This window comes from Sylvia atricapilla, chromosome 4 (assembly GCF_009819655.1).
Source record: "Sylvia atricapilla isolate bSylAtr1 chromosome 4, bSylAtr1.pri, whole genome shotgun sequence".
NCBI lineage: Eukaryota > Metazoa > Chordata > Aves > Passeriformes > Sylviidae > Sylvia > Sylvia atricapilla.
In genome coordinates, this window is record NC_089143.1 from 54,754,060 (window position 1) to 54,768,333 (window position 14,274).

General features: G+C 42.5%; 1 protein-coding gene across 2 annotated transcripts in view; it reads left to right on the forward strand.

Moving 5' to 3' along the window:
• Positions 1-14,274, forward strand: part of TECRL (trans-2,3-enoyl-CoA reductase like) — a 57,558-nt gene that overhangs the window by 18,928 nt on the left and 24,356 nt on the right. For both annotated transcript variants that reach the window (XM_066317953.1, XM_066317954.1), the window contains exon 3: positions 13,839-13,883. In XM_066317953.1, coding sequence (XP_066174050.1) covers positions 13,839-13,883 — 45 coding nt within the window. The remainder of the gene's footprint in view (positions 1-13,838; positions 13,884-14,274) is intronic.

A 14,274-nucleotide genomic window follows, 5' to 3' on the forward strand; every position in this document is an offset into this window, starting at 1 on the left:
CAGTATGGATTCTCAGAGCACATTGGGTTGGCCGTCACATCCAGCTATTGTTTTCAATAAGTTCTCCCCTCTCTGCATTCATAACAACTCAATTGGAAATAACACAATGAAGGCGAATCACTGGGGATGGGCAGTTATTACAAATGGGCACTAAGAAGTATGGTGATTTCATCAGTGTAAATTGCTCATTCATCTGTGTTGACTTTGTAAATGGAAATTACTAGATTAGGAGGAAACATGGTATTTATTCCATACTATATTTATAATTTGTTTTTCTTTTGTCTTAGTCACACAGCAGAGATCAATAGGACACTAGTTTCTGATGAATTTCAGTATCCTTCAAATGACACAATTCTAAGCTCTTTTTACTTCTCTCTGCCTGTCGATACAACTCAGTTTATTAGAAACTCCTTGAATTTTTTTTTACTGCCACAGTGAGGCTTGTATCTTCTGAAATTCTTTACTTTTTGCTTCCCAGCTTTAAGCACAAAGTAAGCAACAGCTCCTGCCACAAAACTCAAACCTGTTGCTACCCTCTTCCTTCCCAGCTCACAGAGATCTCATCCATGAGTAAATTGCTTCCTGCCTGTGCTTTCCAGCATGTGCCTGTCAGAACAGGGACCCAAATTCTTGCCTCAGGATGTGGCTTTAATCGCAAGACCAGCCCGTCCAGTAACTTCATTTCTATCCTGTGCAGGGAGAAGCATCAGGAGGATGACCTCCTCTCCGCTTATTTGTGACATATCTGTGCAAATGCCTGTATATAAAATACAGGAGTCTGTCTGCTGGTACAGATTCATGTGACCTGAATTTGTTGCTTTGCTGTCAAAATAATTGAAGCCCTCCTGTGAAAGCTGGGAATTTTTTTCACTCCTTTGTAACAGCCAGTCAGGAAATGAGAATGGCATCATTGACCTAACACAGTTAAAAGAAAGGAAAAGCCAAACTGATTTAACCACATGATTTTAATCTTCACAGTGAATGAAGATTTGGCTCATACTCAGGCACCGCACACCCCACACCCCATTCTGTGTTGGAATTAGAGAAAAATTACTCAGGCCATGTTCCAAAAGGGACAGACAATGCATGGAGCCCATTGCATAAACCCTCCAGAAGTCTCTGTGCACTTCACACACACTATTGTGTATCCTGAGCTGTGGTCATGAGCCTCCCATGCCTCTTGACACTGCTAAGGCACACATATTGCATTTGGACATTTCTGACTGGGGTGCTGAGATAACAAAAGTGAGAGTGAGCACTAGACCAGGCATCTGCAGTTCATTTCTCTGCTGAGCACTTAAATCTCGTTATAAGTTGTGGAGAAAGAGACACTACAGCAGTCTGAAAAGCATCTGATCAGGTATCCGTAATGTTTTGCTTACACACGCATTTGCAAAAATATTTCATTAATAAATTAGGAAACTATGGTGGAAGTTTGGCTCACCAAGCTGATTTAGATGCAGGGCACAGAGAACTTTAAACAAGACTTTCAGAGACAGATGTTTAAAGCATTCTGGCCTTCAAAAGATAAACATAAAAGCCAGAAGGTCCCCTGGGACTTTTGAAGTCTCGTGATTAACACTGAAATGAATGTGATCTTTAAGACTTAGGTCTTTAAGACTTGACCAATAGGAGTCATGCTATTGACAGGGGTTGGTTGTGTGCTAGACACTTTCTCCCTTTTGAGATTAATTTTCTCATCTATAAAATAAGAATAATTAACCTGCCTTTCATCCACCTTGGTGTCTTTTGTCTCTTTTGGCTGTGATCCTGTACGAAACATTTGGAACAAAGAATGGCTTAAATATATGTTTAATGACCTATTGAACCAGAGGCAAGAAGGTGTCTAAAACACAAAAAGCAGACTATCCATTAAATCCTTATAGAAATAAGATGACCTTCAGAAAACCAGCAATATTTAAATCAGCAATGGAAAAAGTGAAGATCAACTCAAAAACTTTAATGAAAATTCACATTATTTCTCTTTTTTTGACAGCTGCCGCATCTGATGTTATTGCATTTCATTAGCAGGATTACAGATGAGTAACATAATAAAAGAAAAGGCAGCAAATCTATTGAGATGTAGCTTGAAGCAGAACTGTCCCCCTCTGCTCTCTGGGATATTGTTCCCAGCTGAGATTTCCAGGGCTCCAACAATGCATCACAAATGACATCCTATGTAAACAACTGGAGAACAAATGTGAGATGCTATTTAAATGCCTCATTAAGAAAAGGAAATTTCATAGCTAGAATCTTTGCTTTTCTTGACTTTTCAGTAGATTTAATTGACAGATCTAGATGAAAAACATCAAAATTTGTTTACCAGAATTGCCTGTTATTATTTACAATGTGTCTTATATTACTGCCTATGGCACATCTGAGAAAATTACAGTAGGAGGCCCTATAGAAGTAATCCAGGCCCTAGGAATAGCCAGTCTTGAGGAATTAAAGCCTACTTAACTGTTAACAAAAGATGCCAAAGTAGTTTTGGGTTTAAAACTGCTCCTACATCAATTTACACTCAGATATTAATGGCTTTTGTCTGAAGAACAGACTCATTTCCAGTGTTAACCTGGTGTTCACCAGCAGACTTGTGGGCTTAATGTTCATTCAAGGAACTCAGGATGCTAAAAGCCCCACGGGCCTTCATTAGTGTGAAAAGAATCTCACATCCATTAATTAGACAGGTGTCTGTTGATTAAGGTAGGGTCAAGGTCACCTGAGGCTGTAAATGTCCTCTGCATCTACATCATCAGGTTCTTCACAGGGGTCTCTGCACTTCTGAACACCTAAGTTGGCTTTACTGAAAGGTCCAACAGCTTCTCTTACAAGAGCTGCTTGGAATGGATGCGTATGAAATGTCCCAGGAATTCTCGTGAAAGGCAGCCAACAGGTGCTGGATAACAGGAGAGGAAGTGAATCTGCCTTGCCAGAGTGAGAGGAACCTACCTCCTTGAAAACCTGTGAGAACAAGAGTAATAAATGACAAGTCCTATGGTGTCATCTCTGCTAGACAGGCTAGAGAAGAAGCAGCAGCTTCATATTCTAAGTTCAGACTTTCTCCCAGATCTTCTCTTCCTCATGGATTCCCTGGATGTGCTTTTGCAGCCCCTCCCTTATGTGGGACCAAGAGCTGTGATGCAGCAAGTAACTGTAATTCCAGGGGTATGGTCAGGTGAGGATGAGAGCAAGGGGGGCTGTTCAGAACTTCATGTGAAAGATCTCACTCTGTGATAGTAGTTTGTTTTGCAGTTGTTTAGATGCAAGCCCTCTCTCATATTTGTAGCCCATTTCTGTCTTTATTTTCTTATTTGTGCATGGTGGGAAAGAAACCCTAAGAACAACCAAAATAAGAAAGCTTTCAAACAAAATTTGGTATTTGCAACTGTTTCAAGTTAATGAAAGCAATGCATCAAAGACAAGAAAGTGAACAAATGATTCACAGTAAAAATAATGTATCAGAGTTCTGCTTCTTTCTAAATTGTCCCTAAGTTGCAATGATATTGAATATATTTGCTGTTGAAAATTACTCACCACTGAAACAAATGATGTGTGAGTTATACTGGAACAATGTATGTTGCTCTGGTTTAAATACATACTAGTGGAAGGCTAGGTTTTTTTGATGTTCTGCCATTAGACTGCAAGTTCAGAGTGCACAGAGTCTGGATGAGCTGTGTCTATCACATTTACAGAGGAAAAGCAGTAGAGGTATTCAAAGGCCATTAAGGGTTTGCCATATAGATTGAGATGAAACATCATCCCTCAGATACAAGAATGAAAACTCACCAAGCAGTTCCAGCAGAATCAGGTCCCTTATGGGCTGTGCCTGTAAAGCTCTGGAGAAGGACTTTGCTGATCAACTTTTAGGTTGGAAAAGGCTTCTAAGATCATTGCATACAACCTTTGACCAATCACCACCTTGCCAACTAGATCACAACACTGAGTGCCATGTTCTGCTGTTTCTGGAACACCTCCAGGGATGGTGAGTCCGCCACCTTCCCGGGCAGTCCATTCCAATGTTTAGAACACTTTTCATGAAGAAATTCCTCCTGACGTCCAGCCTGAACCTCCCCTGGCTTAGCTTGAAGATATGTCCTCTCATCCTGTCACTAGTTGCTTGGGAGAAGAGCCTGGCCCCCACTTACCTACCACCTCTTTCAGGGAGTTGTAGAGAGTGATCAGGTCTCCTCAAGCCTCACAGCAGTGCTTCTGAGGCCTTTCCACAATCTAAGTAAAGTGGTGGGATGGGAGAATTAAGCCTGCCCTTTTCCCAGGAAGGACGTGGGAACATGACAGCCTCTGGCTCCCATGCTAGTGTCTGATCTGCTGCCAGAGCAGGGCAGATCTCTGCTGCCTTTTTCTCACTGCTCCTGGAGAAATGACAGTTTAGCCCTATTCTTAGTGGGGATTAATTCTCAGTGTGGTGAATTTACCAATGAATTTATGAGAAGTTAATTTGTTCTGAGGAGAAAATTATGTCAATTCAAATGTGCTCAGTTAATTGTTGATGGCATTGGTGTAGCCATTAGATGCAAAACCCACATTGCTTTGGGGGTCAGTGAGGAAAAGCATCCTGATTAGCTTAGTGGCTGGAGAGAGCAATATCCCCTGGATGGTCAATATTGAAAGAAAATTATACTTAATTATCATGGTTTATTAGCTAATTGACTGTGGAATGCTTTTAAAGAAACAGCTAGAGCCTGGGGTAGGATTCTGCCCAGCACATCAGTGGGGAAGGCACAAATGAGCTTTTGAGCTATCTTTCCTGTATCAGCTATGATTGCTGGGCCACTGTGTACTTTGTGATGCTGGAATATAAAACCAGCAGGGCCCCAATCCTGCTATAACATTTGTTGGCACCGGAGCTCATTCAGGCAGCATGCAAACAGCCCTGGGTTGAAACACTGACCTCACCAGCTCTCTGCTCTATGTCCCTCTCACAGCTCTGTGGAGAGCTGCTACATAAAAGCACTCAGCAGCCATGCTGATTGTGGCAGCAGCCACACCAGAGCCTTCTGGAGTGAGGCAGCAGTGACCTGTGTTATCAGTGTCCTGAAGCACAGCATATCTATGACACTGCAAGGCACGGCACCATTTGTTCCCTCAGAACCTGGCACAGGACGAGCATGAACAAAGGTTTTAAAAGGAATAACATTTTAAAACAGGCCTTAATATCTTACTGCTTGTGTTTCCTTGAGACCACGAGGGTGGAAAGATAACTGTGTTTAAATGCTCTGCTTTGCTGCCAGTGAAAACCTTGTCTGGGCTGGCAACTCCACAGCAGCACAGATAATTGAGCATTTATGGATTGAGATAGACAGCAAGTGATTCCATAAACCACCAAATATTGAGGTGCGTTTTCAGAAATCCCATGCCAAATTATGGACAAGAAGATTGAGAAGGAAGGAGATTTTTCATTCCTGAAACACATATTTAGTTTGGCAAAGGTATGTTCTGTAATGTGCAGTTTCTCAGGTTTGTGTTGCCCTTCGTGTGAGGGCTTCACTGATAGAGCCTATATTTAGCAATAGAATCCTGCTCAAGTTCTCACATTCCCTGATACCTGAACAATTATTTTGCTACCCTTTCCGGACTTGTGGAGATGAGAGAATCAGAGGCAAAGGTAACTACCAGAATACAGATCCTCATTTGGCGTAAATTCCTCATCTCTCTTTTAATTTGGGCTGGCATTTCAGAGCCAGAACAGGACTGTCTGTGAGTACGAAGCAAACGCAGCTCTGTTACAGTGTCCGGTGACAGACACAGCCTTCCCTGGGGGTCTCTGGTCCAAAGCCTGCCCCTACCCATTAGGCAGAGCCCAGCTGCACTGACCACCCCGTCCCCCCTGCAGTGTGTGACTGTGTCACAGGGGCAGTGCCCTGCTGTGACACTGCCCCATGGGGGGCACGCTGCTGTCCTGGCCAGCCCTGAGCAGCACCACGAGCTCAGCACCTCCTCACCTCCCTGCACCGGGATGAAGGGCAGCCCCCCATGGGAAAGTTCCTTCCAGCTCCAGCTTTGCCAGACTACCTATTTTCTTGTTTCTCTGTATTCTGGTCTATGGCTGTTATTAATGAAATAAAAGGTGAGCCTCATTCCCTTTCCCTTCCTTTGCCCACGCACATTAATTTAAATGCAAATTCACTCAGAAAGATCAAAATTAATTATGCTTTCTGCAGCAGGCTACAAGGAAAATGGAAATGCACAGGGCTGGCTTTTCCCTTTTCTCTTTTATTTTTTGGAAGTGCAAAGAAAAAACAATGTAGAAAAATGTGAACACATGTATCTAAATGTTGCATGTATGGGTTTTTTTTCCTGATATTTTTTGCTTGTCTGAAATGCTATTGTTGTTTTCAGTTGCAGACTGTTTCAGAAGGAATATTGAAAGGTTAATCTGTTAGCGACACAAATTGACATCCAAATGACAAATAATATTCTGTTTACCACTAATAAGAATCAATGTCCATGAAGAAAAACTATGCTGACTCTTAAGAAATTTGTCCATTATTGCCTGATCAGAATATAGCTGAAGTATTTAATTTTTTCACTGAGGAAAAAAGAAAAAGGCATGTGAGGAGTGTTCTTTTCCTCAACAAGTTCAGGCCTTTACATAAGTTTTTTTTTTTTTTTAATGAAAATGCAGTCAAGTAAATTTGTGATTCAAGGTGCAGTGCAGAGCACTACAGACTGGAGCTTCACATCTGGGCACAGTCACAGCAGCTGAACTGCTCCCAGGAACCAACATATGGACAGGGTTCTCCTTTTTTGCCAGATCTTGGCCAAGAAAGGTAAAATTGAGACAGTTTTTCTAAGGAGAATGCATGCAGGAATTACAGACATTGTGCTATGGAGACATTAAGTAAGCTCTGAGAATCCTCTGGACCAGTCTCAGTCAGGCTTCAGTGGAGCTGCCAGGGTGACTGTTACATGACTTTATGCAGGAAAAATGGGTGGTCACAGGTTTTAAACACTTAAGGCCAATGAGAACAATCAAATGAACAGGTAAACCAGAAGCATTCAGCCAGATATTCAGTCAGGCTGGGGTTTACTTGTTTAGTAGTCTGTGGGAAGTGCATGCTCTGGGCCAGACCCTGTCCTTAGCACTGCTGGTCATAGCCAGTGTGTCTGGAGACCTCAGTTCAGCCAGCTCACTGCCTGTTCTCCCTCGGCCAGCAGTATGGTTGTAGCCTGATGAATTCACATATTGCAAAAACCAAAGGAAAGAAATGGACGCTTATCACCAAATAGCTAATTTTTCAAATTCCATGTGCCATTAAGAAAGTGCTTTTTTGTGTCCCCATAGCAACTAGAGTTCAAGGTGCCTTTGTAAAACACATGGCCAAGGATCTTCCCTGGAAAGCTAACAAATTAAACAAATCAGAGAAAATACGCAGAGAAAAAAGCTGACAATGAAAAGGGATTTATCCCCAGCTATGGAGCCATTAAAAACAACATCCATTTCAGTACTCTGCTGAGATTTTACTGAACAGGACACACTGGATCTGCTCCTTCCACTAACTTCCCATAAAAACGTGGATCTAGCTCAAGATCTGCTCCTGCTCTTTAAATATTCTGATACACTGCCTCAAAGGTCCTTCTGCCAGGAAAACACAGCCTAGCTGTGTGATCTCGGATGCAGAAAGTGCCCTCTCAAGGTCTGCCCTGTGCCCTAAAGACTTAGCAAGAGATGGAAGCAGCACGGTGTTGGTAGCCTGAGCCTTGTGAGCGCTGCTGGGCTCAGGAGCTCAGTCTGGTGTCAGCTGAGTGGTACCTGGAGGGGCCTGGCCAGACCTGGTCAATAACCCTGGAGAACAAAGCCAGGTGACTGTGCTGGCACTCAGTGTGTCACAGCAGCAAAACATCTCTTGGCCTGCAGCCAAAGAGGGCCTTTTGAGAGGGCCCATGTGAAGAGATGCTGTGGCCCTGCTTGCCCCAGGCTTGCGGCTGAGAGCTGCAATTCTTCAAGCGGGCTGGTGGTTCAGATTGCAGCTCTCAGCAGGTGCCATTTATTACAGTGGAGGCAAGCACAGTAAGTAATCATTTCAGATACTTTCTCTCTTGATCTTGTGGCCGAGCTTAGTTTTACTGTGGTTTCTTTGATGTGCTTTGCTTTCTGCCATCACGCTCAGGAATCACTCGAGTGCAATGTTAGCACAATAAATCACATAGCCTTTTTTTTTTTCCCCAAATAAAAGCAGAAAGTAATAGCTTCGAGTCATTTCAGCATCCTGCTTTTCCTGCTGTCAGCTCAGTGAAGCAAGACTACACAAACTTCAGCCCTGCAAAGGCTGTGGTTGCTAGCATGGTGATGTCTCTATCCTTGTTTTCTCAGTAGTGTTCCTGGGAACACTCAGACAGGGCTGCTGCAACCAAGGGAGACAACACCACGGCCAGAGTCTAAGGTCACAGACAAGGGACAACTGTATTTGTCCAGTGTTTACTTGTCAAGGAAAGACCTCAGCAAGTTTTAAGATAATCTGTCTGTCTCTATATATTGTGCACAAACCCAGCATACCCACACATACTAAAATGTTCATCTTTCCCAGCAAACTCTTCTGATTGCTACATGGGTATCAAAACTGCCATCTGGTTAAGGCTGAGGAATGCATTTCAGCCATGCTCAGTTCACATGAGCAAGGGTTGTTACACGTCTCAGCTCAAGTGCAACATTTTTGTGATCAGATAAGGGAGGTTGGTGCCACAGCGGTTCCTTGGAATTTCTGCTATTTCTGCAAATTTAAACAACATGCTGCTGATGATTGATTATAGTAATTTTGTTGTTCATATCACCCTATTCATATCACAGCAGGTATTGCTTGTAATTATTAAGGCTATTTATTATTAGAGATGCATGGGTGGTGAAATACATTGAGAAGCAAACAATTTAACTGGTAATAAAATTAGCTGATGATGGAAAGTCAATCTGCTAATTATCTCCAAATTGTGTCTGTCAGTTGTGTTTTGCATTTCTTAGACTCCTCTCTCCCCAGTAGAATAGTTTTTGCAGGTCTGCATTCTAAGGAGCACAACGAATTCCCCAGCAAGGGAGGTCCTCATCATGTTACCTTTGTTCTCATACAGGCTCACATAACTTCAGAAATACTTTGTGACAAATGGGCATTTGATTGTGCAATTTACTGCAGATGAGACAGTGCAATTTTTTTTCTGGAAGATTCTTTATGAAACTTAATAAAAACTAGGTCGATTCCTTCAATTTCACAACTATTGAAAAGTACTAAGGACTTAGATTCTTAGCTGTTAAATTTACAAAACATCTTGTGATATTTAAGGGGTGGAGCACACATTAAGGTCAGTTTAAGTCATGTGGATAGAGTACCTTTGGGCAGTGCTAAAGCTGCATAGATGCTTTTTTGATTGTCCTTGTGTTTTAGGATTGTTGGATTAGCTGATTCATTTACTGAGATTCTAGTATACAGTAACAAACCATGTGGGCAGCAGGAACTTGGTTTTCTGTGCATTTTTGTGCAGTGGTTTTGGCAGCTGAGCATGGCACTGGGGCTGTGGTTTTAGCTGGTATGATGACAGCATTGTATCTCCTTTTTATAGCCAGTATTAATAGGCAATTCCATTAGGAAAAATTAAAGGTGGCCATCAGTTTTTATGTGTCCTGTCAGTTTGCTTGCATTTTAATTTCTCTTTTAAATATGGACAGGTACATCAAATACTCCCACAAAGTTAATTTTTTCCCTGATATCCATTTTTAAAAGAGGTCATTAAAAGTAAACATTGAGTTGCTTTCCAAGCAAATACCATCCTGTTTGGAAAACTAACGAGGCCTCTAACATCATAGAATTAAAATATTTTAAAATATTTTAATTTTAAAAATAAACATATGGATTGTTTTAACGCAAAGTTGGAACAAATTCCCGGTAGAGAAGATGGAAAATAGTCAAAGACTTAAGACCTGTAATAATTACTTACAGACTAATGGAAGCCTAAACACATAGACATAACTCTGCCTGAATCATAACAGAATAACTCACAGAACTGTACAACAGTTTGGGTTGAAATAGAGATCATCTCGTCCAGCCCCCCTGGCATGGTCAGGGACATCTTTCGCCAAATCAGGTTGCTCAGTGAAGAAGAACTACGTTGATATGTGACTTAAATTAAAGGAGCTTGTGAATGACTTTTCAGCTGAGGAATGGGCAAAGCTTTCAGGTGCCAACGTGCCTGCAGGTGAGGGGTGACCCTACTGGGGTCTGAGGCAAACAGCCTTCCAGAGAAGGATAAGACAGCAGAGTAGAAGTAATCAAATAGAGATGGAAAACTAGGAAGACATTTCATAGCTGTCCGAAGATGCTGCAAAGACAGGAACCAAAGCTGTTTTACATAAATGCTAGGAATGTGATAGATGTGGAGGAACCACAATATTGACTAAACATTAGAGGATGTAATATTGGCTAAATAGACCTGTGGTTTGAACCATCATGGCCACTCTTATTCTCTGGACAGTCTACAGCTGCTTTTCCAAGTCAAAGCCAGTCTGGGATATAAGTGAGATGAAATGTTATTTTTACAACTTTGTTCCAAGTGTGAAATACATATCCAGACCCATAAACTCTGCATAAGAGAACTGAACAGCTCTGCTAACCACAAGGATTATACAGAAACTGTGACCTGCTGTGGCTGAGCTCTGATGCACTGTCACAATGTCAGAAAGTAAATATTAATATATGCCTGATCTCAGATGCAACGGAAGTTACAAGATAAACTTCTGTCACCCATGGTCTTTGATTACCAATAGTCTCTGCAGGAGGCAGAAATGGAAAACGTTAATAAGAAAAAAACTGGGAATTAAACACTGCTAAAACCTCCCAAAACAAACCTGCAAAAGAGAAGCCCTTCAGCTTTAGGTTGGAAGCAAGGGGATCTCTGCCAGGTGTGGGAGTGCAGAGAGGCCCTCAGGTGCTGCCCACAGCTGCAGCTGTGCCTCTGCCTTTAGTGAGTGTGTGTGCTCATCCTGTTCGGGAGCAGGACTCTCCACATGCACTCCTCAGCTCCTGCTGGTGCCAGGTGAAGCTACTCTGTCAGACAGCCCTGGCTCTGGATATCAGCCCCTTGTTCTGACAGGCGGCAGCAAGAATTAATACAAGTGATAGTTAGTTCCTTGGTTTGGCTTCTTTTCACTATTTAAAGAAAAGAGCTTTCCTGCTATAGGAATGAGAGGAATGGGGGTCTGCCATGGGCAGGCTTCATTGGAAGAGCTTCCCACACTGCTAAACAGAAATCCAGAGCTGTTCTAGTGAGAGCTTTGGAGGATCCCTGTGGAAAACATTCATAGGAGGAAGGCAAATAATTGATGACAGGTGGGGCGAGGGTCCCTTTGTCTGACTGTTGCCAAGTGGTGAGCAGGATGCCCAGGAATGTGTCAGATTTCCTATCTAAAATGGGCCTTATAAAGCTAGGAGAGCAGATTCTTGGTGGGGGCCACACTTCTCCCCAGAAAGTAATGTTGGTTTCTGCAGGACCCTGGACACCTAACACTTGGGAACAGCCTTGCTAAAATCTGTGGACAACAAAGACTGAAAGCTGGAAGCTTTGGTGGTCTCACTCAAACCAACATAGAAATGTGTTTGGACTTTGTCTTCTGCTCCATTTAACATTTCCACTTGACATTAGCTAGTGGCCCCCCACCAACAGCAAGAGCAGGGAAGTAACAGCTAATTCCAGATCCTTCCAGAAGAATGCACGCAGGTTTCCAAGCACGGCCTGAAAACCAGAGACACACTGATGTAGTAACAAGGTCACTGCAGACTAGCAGCAGCAAAGGCACACTTCCATCTGTCTAAATCTTTGAGTATGTTTGAACATAATGGTGTACTGAGGCTAAAGGACTGGAAATGTGGGATGACGTGCTTAAATGCACAACCTCTGTTTGCCCTTGTGAAGATTATGAGCCATACCTAAAAGAGCATTGCCACAGGATCAGGTAAATTGACTTTTATTGAAACATACTGTAATATGAAGGGGGGAGCTGGGGGGAAGATTCCAATTTAACACAAATACATTGCATTTCAGGCTCCCAAATAACTATTGATATCTGCTGTCCTGGAGCAAATCATATCTTCCCTGACAAGTCAGACAGCTGCTCCTTCTCTATCTTCCCTTTGTTATCTTTAATAGCCATGGATTGTTGTGGTAGCTTGAAAAAGATGTTTGCAACTTACTTGATGGATGTCTCACCTCCTGCTATTAGCCCTGGTTCATGGGTTCCTCTAATGCCTGTTCTTGCCTACAAAAGTCAGACCAAGTGCTTTTGAAATGAGAGTGTGCTGAGTGTCACTGCACAGTGCACACCATGTACAGCTCCCTTCCCCCCCAGCTGGCAGATGGTGGCATGAACAAACTCTCCTCATCATCCTGAAATAAGTTAGGTAGAAACAACCTCCAGAGCTCATCTCCAGATGCAAGTTCCTGCTCAGAACAGGGCCAGCTTTAAAGTCCTATAAGACTCTTCAAGGTCATCCCCAGACAAGGCCTGACTATCTCCAGGGAAGGAGATCCCACAGCTTCTTGGGGCAAATGTTACCACATTTGATCACAGTCACTAGCAACATTTTTTTTTCCATTTAAAGGTATGGGAATTTCTGTACCTTAAACACAGGATCACTAAGAGGTGTAAGACATGTCTAAAAAAAATCTGACCAGTTTCACATAGGCTTTGAATTAAAAAGACAAAGCAAATCTCCTTCAGGCTATGAACTGTCCTCAGGTGTGTCAAAGGAAATAAAGACAAATGTGGTAGAAATGGCTGGGGGTGGTGATACTGCAGCAGGTTCCTCACTTTTCTCTGACAATCTTTGCTTCCTCCAAATGTCAGTAAACACCATGGGCTATAGAAGTTCTCACCATGTTGCTTCAGAAAGGTTCTAGGTCAGCCCTAAAAACTTTCAGCAGCAAACCAAAGAGTGTGTAAGAGTTAAGCAAAGTTACTTGTCCTTGAGATGCAAAGGAGGAGTGTTTGTATTGTCCATTCAGCAGCACACCTGTAGAAGCACAACCTTTTGCATAGAGGATCTAAAGAGCTGGCCAAGTAAACAGCTTGAACTGCCATGATCCCCTCTGCAGTGTGTCGGTGGCGATTACCTGCTCACTCCAACACCAAAGGAAACAAAAGCATCTGGAAACCTGTACCTGTTTGACCATCCTGACAGGTGTCTCTTCAAAATCACCAAAGGGAATCCAATAACAGTGGCCAACTGCTATTGTGCATTTTGGAATGACCTTTAAACTAGAGAATTTAAAAATCTTCTTCTAGGAAACATCCTCAAGCTGAGGGTATCAAGGAAGTCATAAGTCACCCAGTATTTGCTACCCACGTGCTTCTACTTTCTCTGTCTCTGTTTCCCTTATTAATCTGTGTAGAGAATTAATGCGAGCTGCACATCCCTAGTATGGTTTTGCATTCCTAAATGGGAAACACCAAGTTCTGGACAAGACTCCAGCACAGGCATATTTTTAGAAGGAGGGTCAAGATTGATACATTTAGTATCGAGTTTTGGCAACCACAGTAATAAACAGTATCCTCTTTATATTTCCCAATTCTGCACACACAATCTGTGCTGATGGAGCGTTGAGAATTGAGACTGGCCTCTCCAGCACTCAAATGGGAGAAGGGATTTTTGCTCTAATGTGTGTATTGTGTGCTTCTTCCAGCTCTCTTGTATTCTCCTCGTATAGATAAGGCCAAAAAAGAGGTAATTTTTATTCCATCTCACTTTTGTAGCTATCAGCTAAAAAAATTACCCCCAAACCTAACAGAAATTTAGCTTTTCTATCATGTAATTAACAGCCATGCTTTGTGCTTGGAACAGGTCCCCAGTGGTACCCATCCCGTGTTGGCCTGCAACTAGAACGCAGTGAGTATCCTTATGGCTGAATACAGCCACCTAATGTATTACTAATCCTCTGGCAGATTCTCCTCCTCACAGTACTGCTCTCTCTGTAGGTGTTATTGGGTGAACTGTTAGTACATTCTCATTAACTGACATCAATTATTAACTTACGAGTTTTCGCATTAATGAAGGAACCTAATGGTTTTCATAACCACTGAGTGAAATGTTCCAGAATACAGTGCATGATCACATAATGAAACAAGGCAGTTTTAAGCCCATTCACTCCCTTCCTTCCCTCACTGCATTACCTGTTTAATACTTGCTCACTGCCTCACCAGAAGATGCAACTGGCTGCCAGAGGCAGCCTCTGTGTCAGTCCACATGTTCTTGGTGGACATGGCAGTGGAAGATAAAG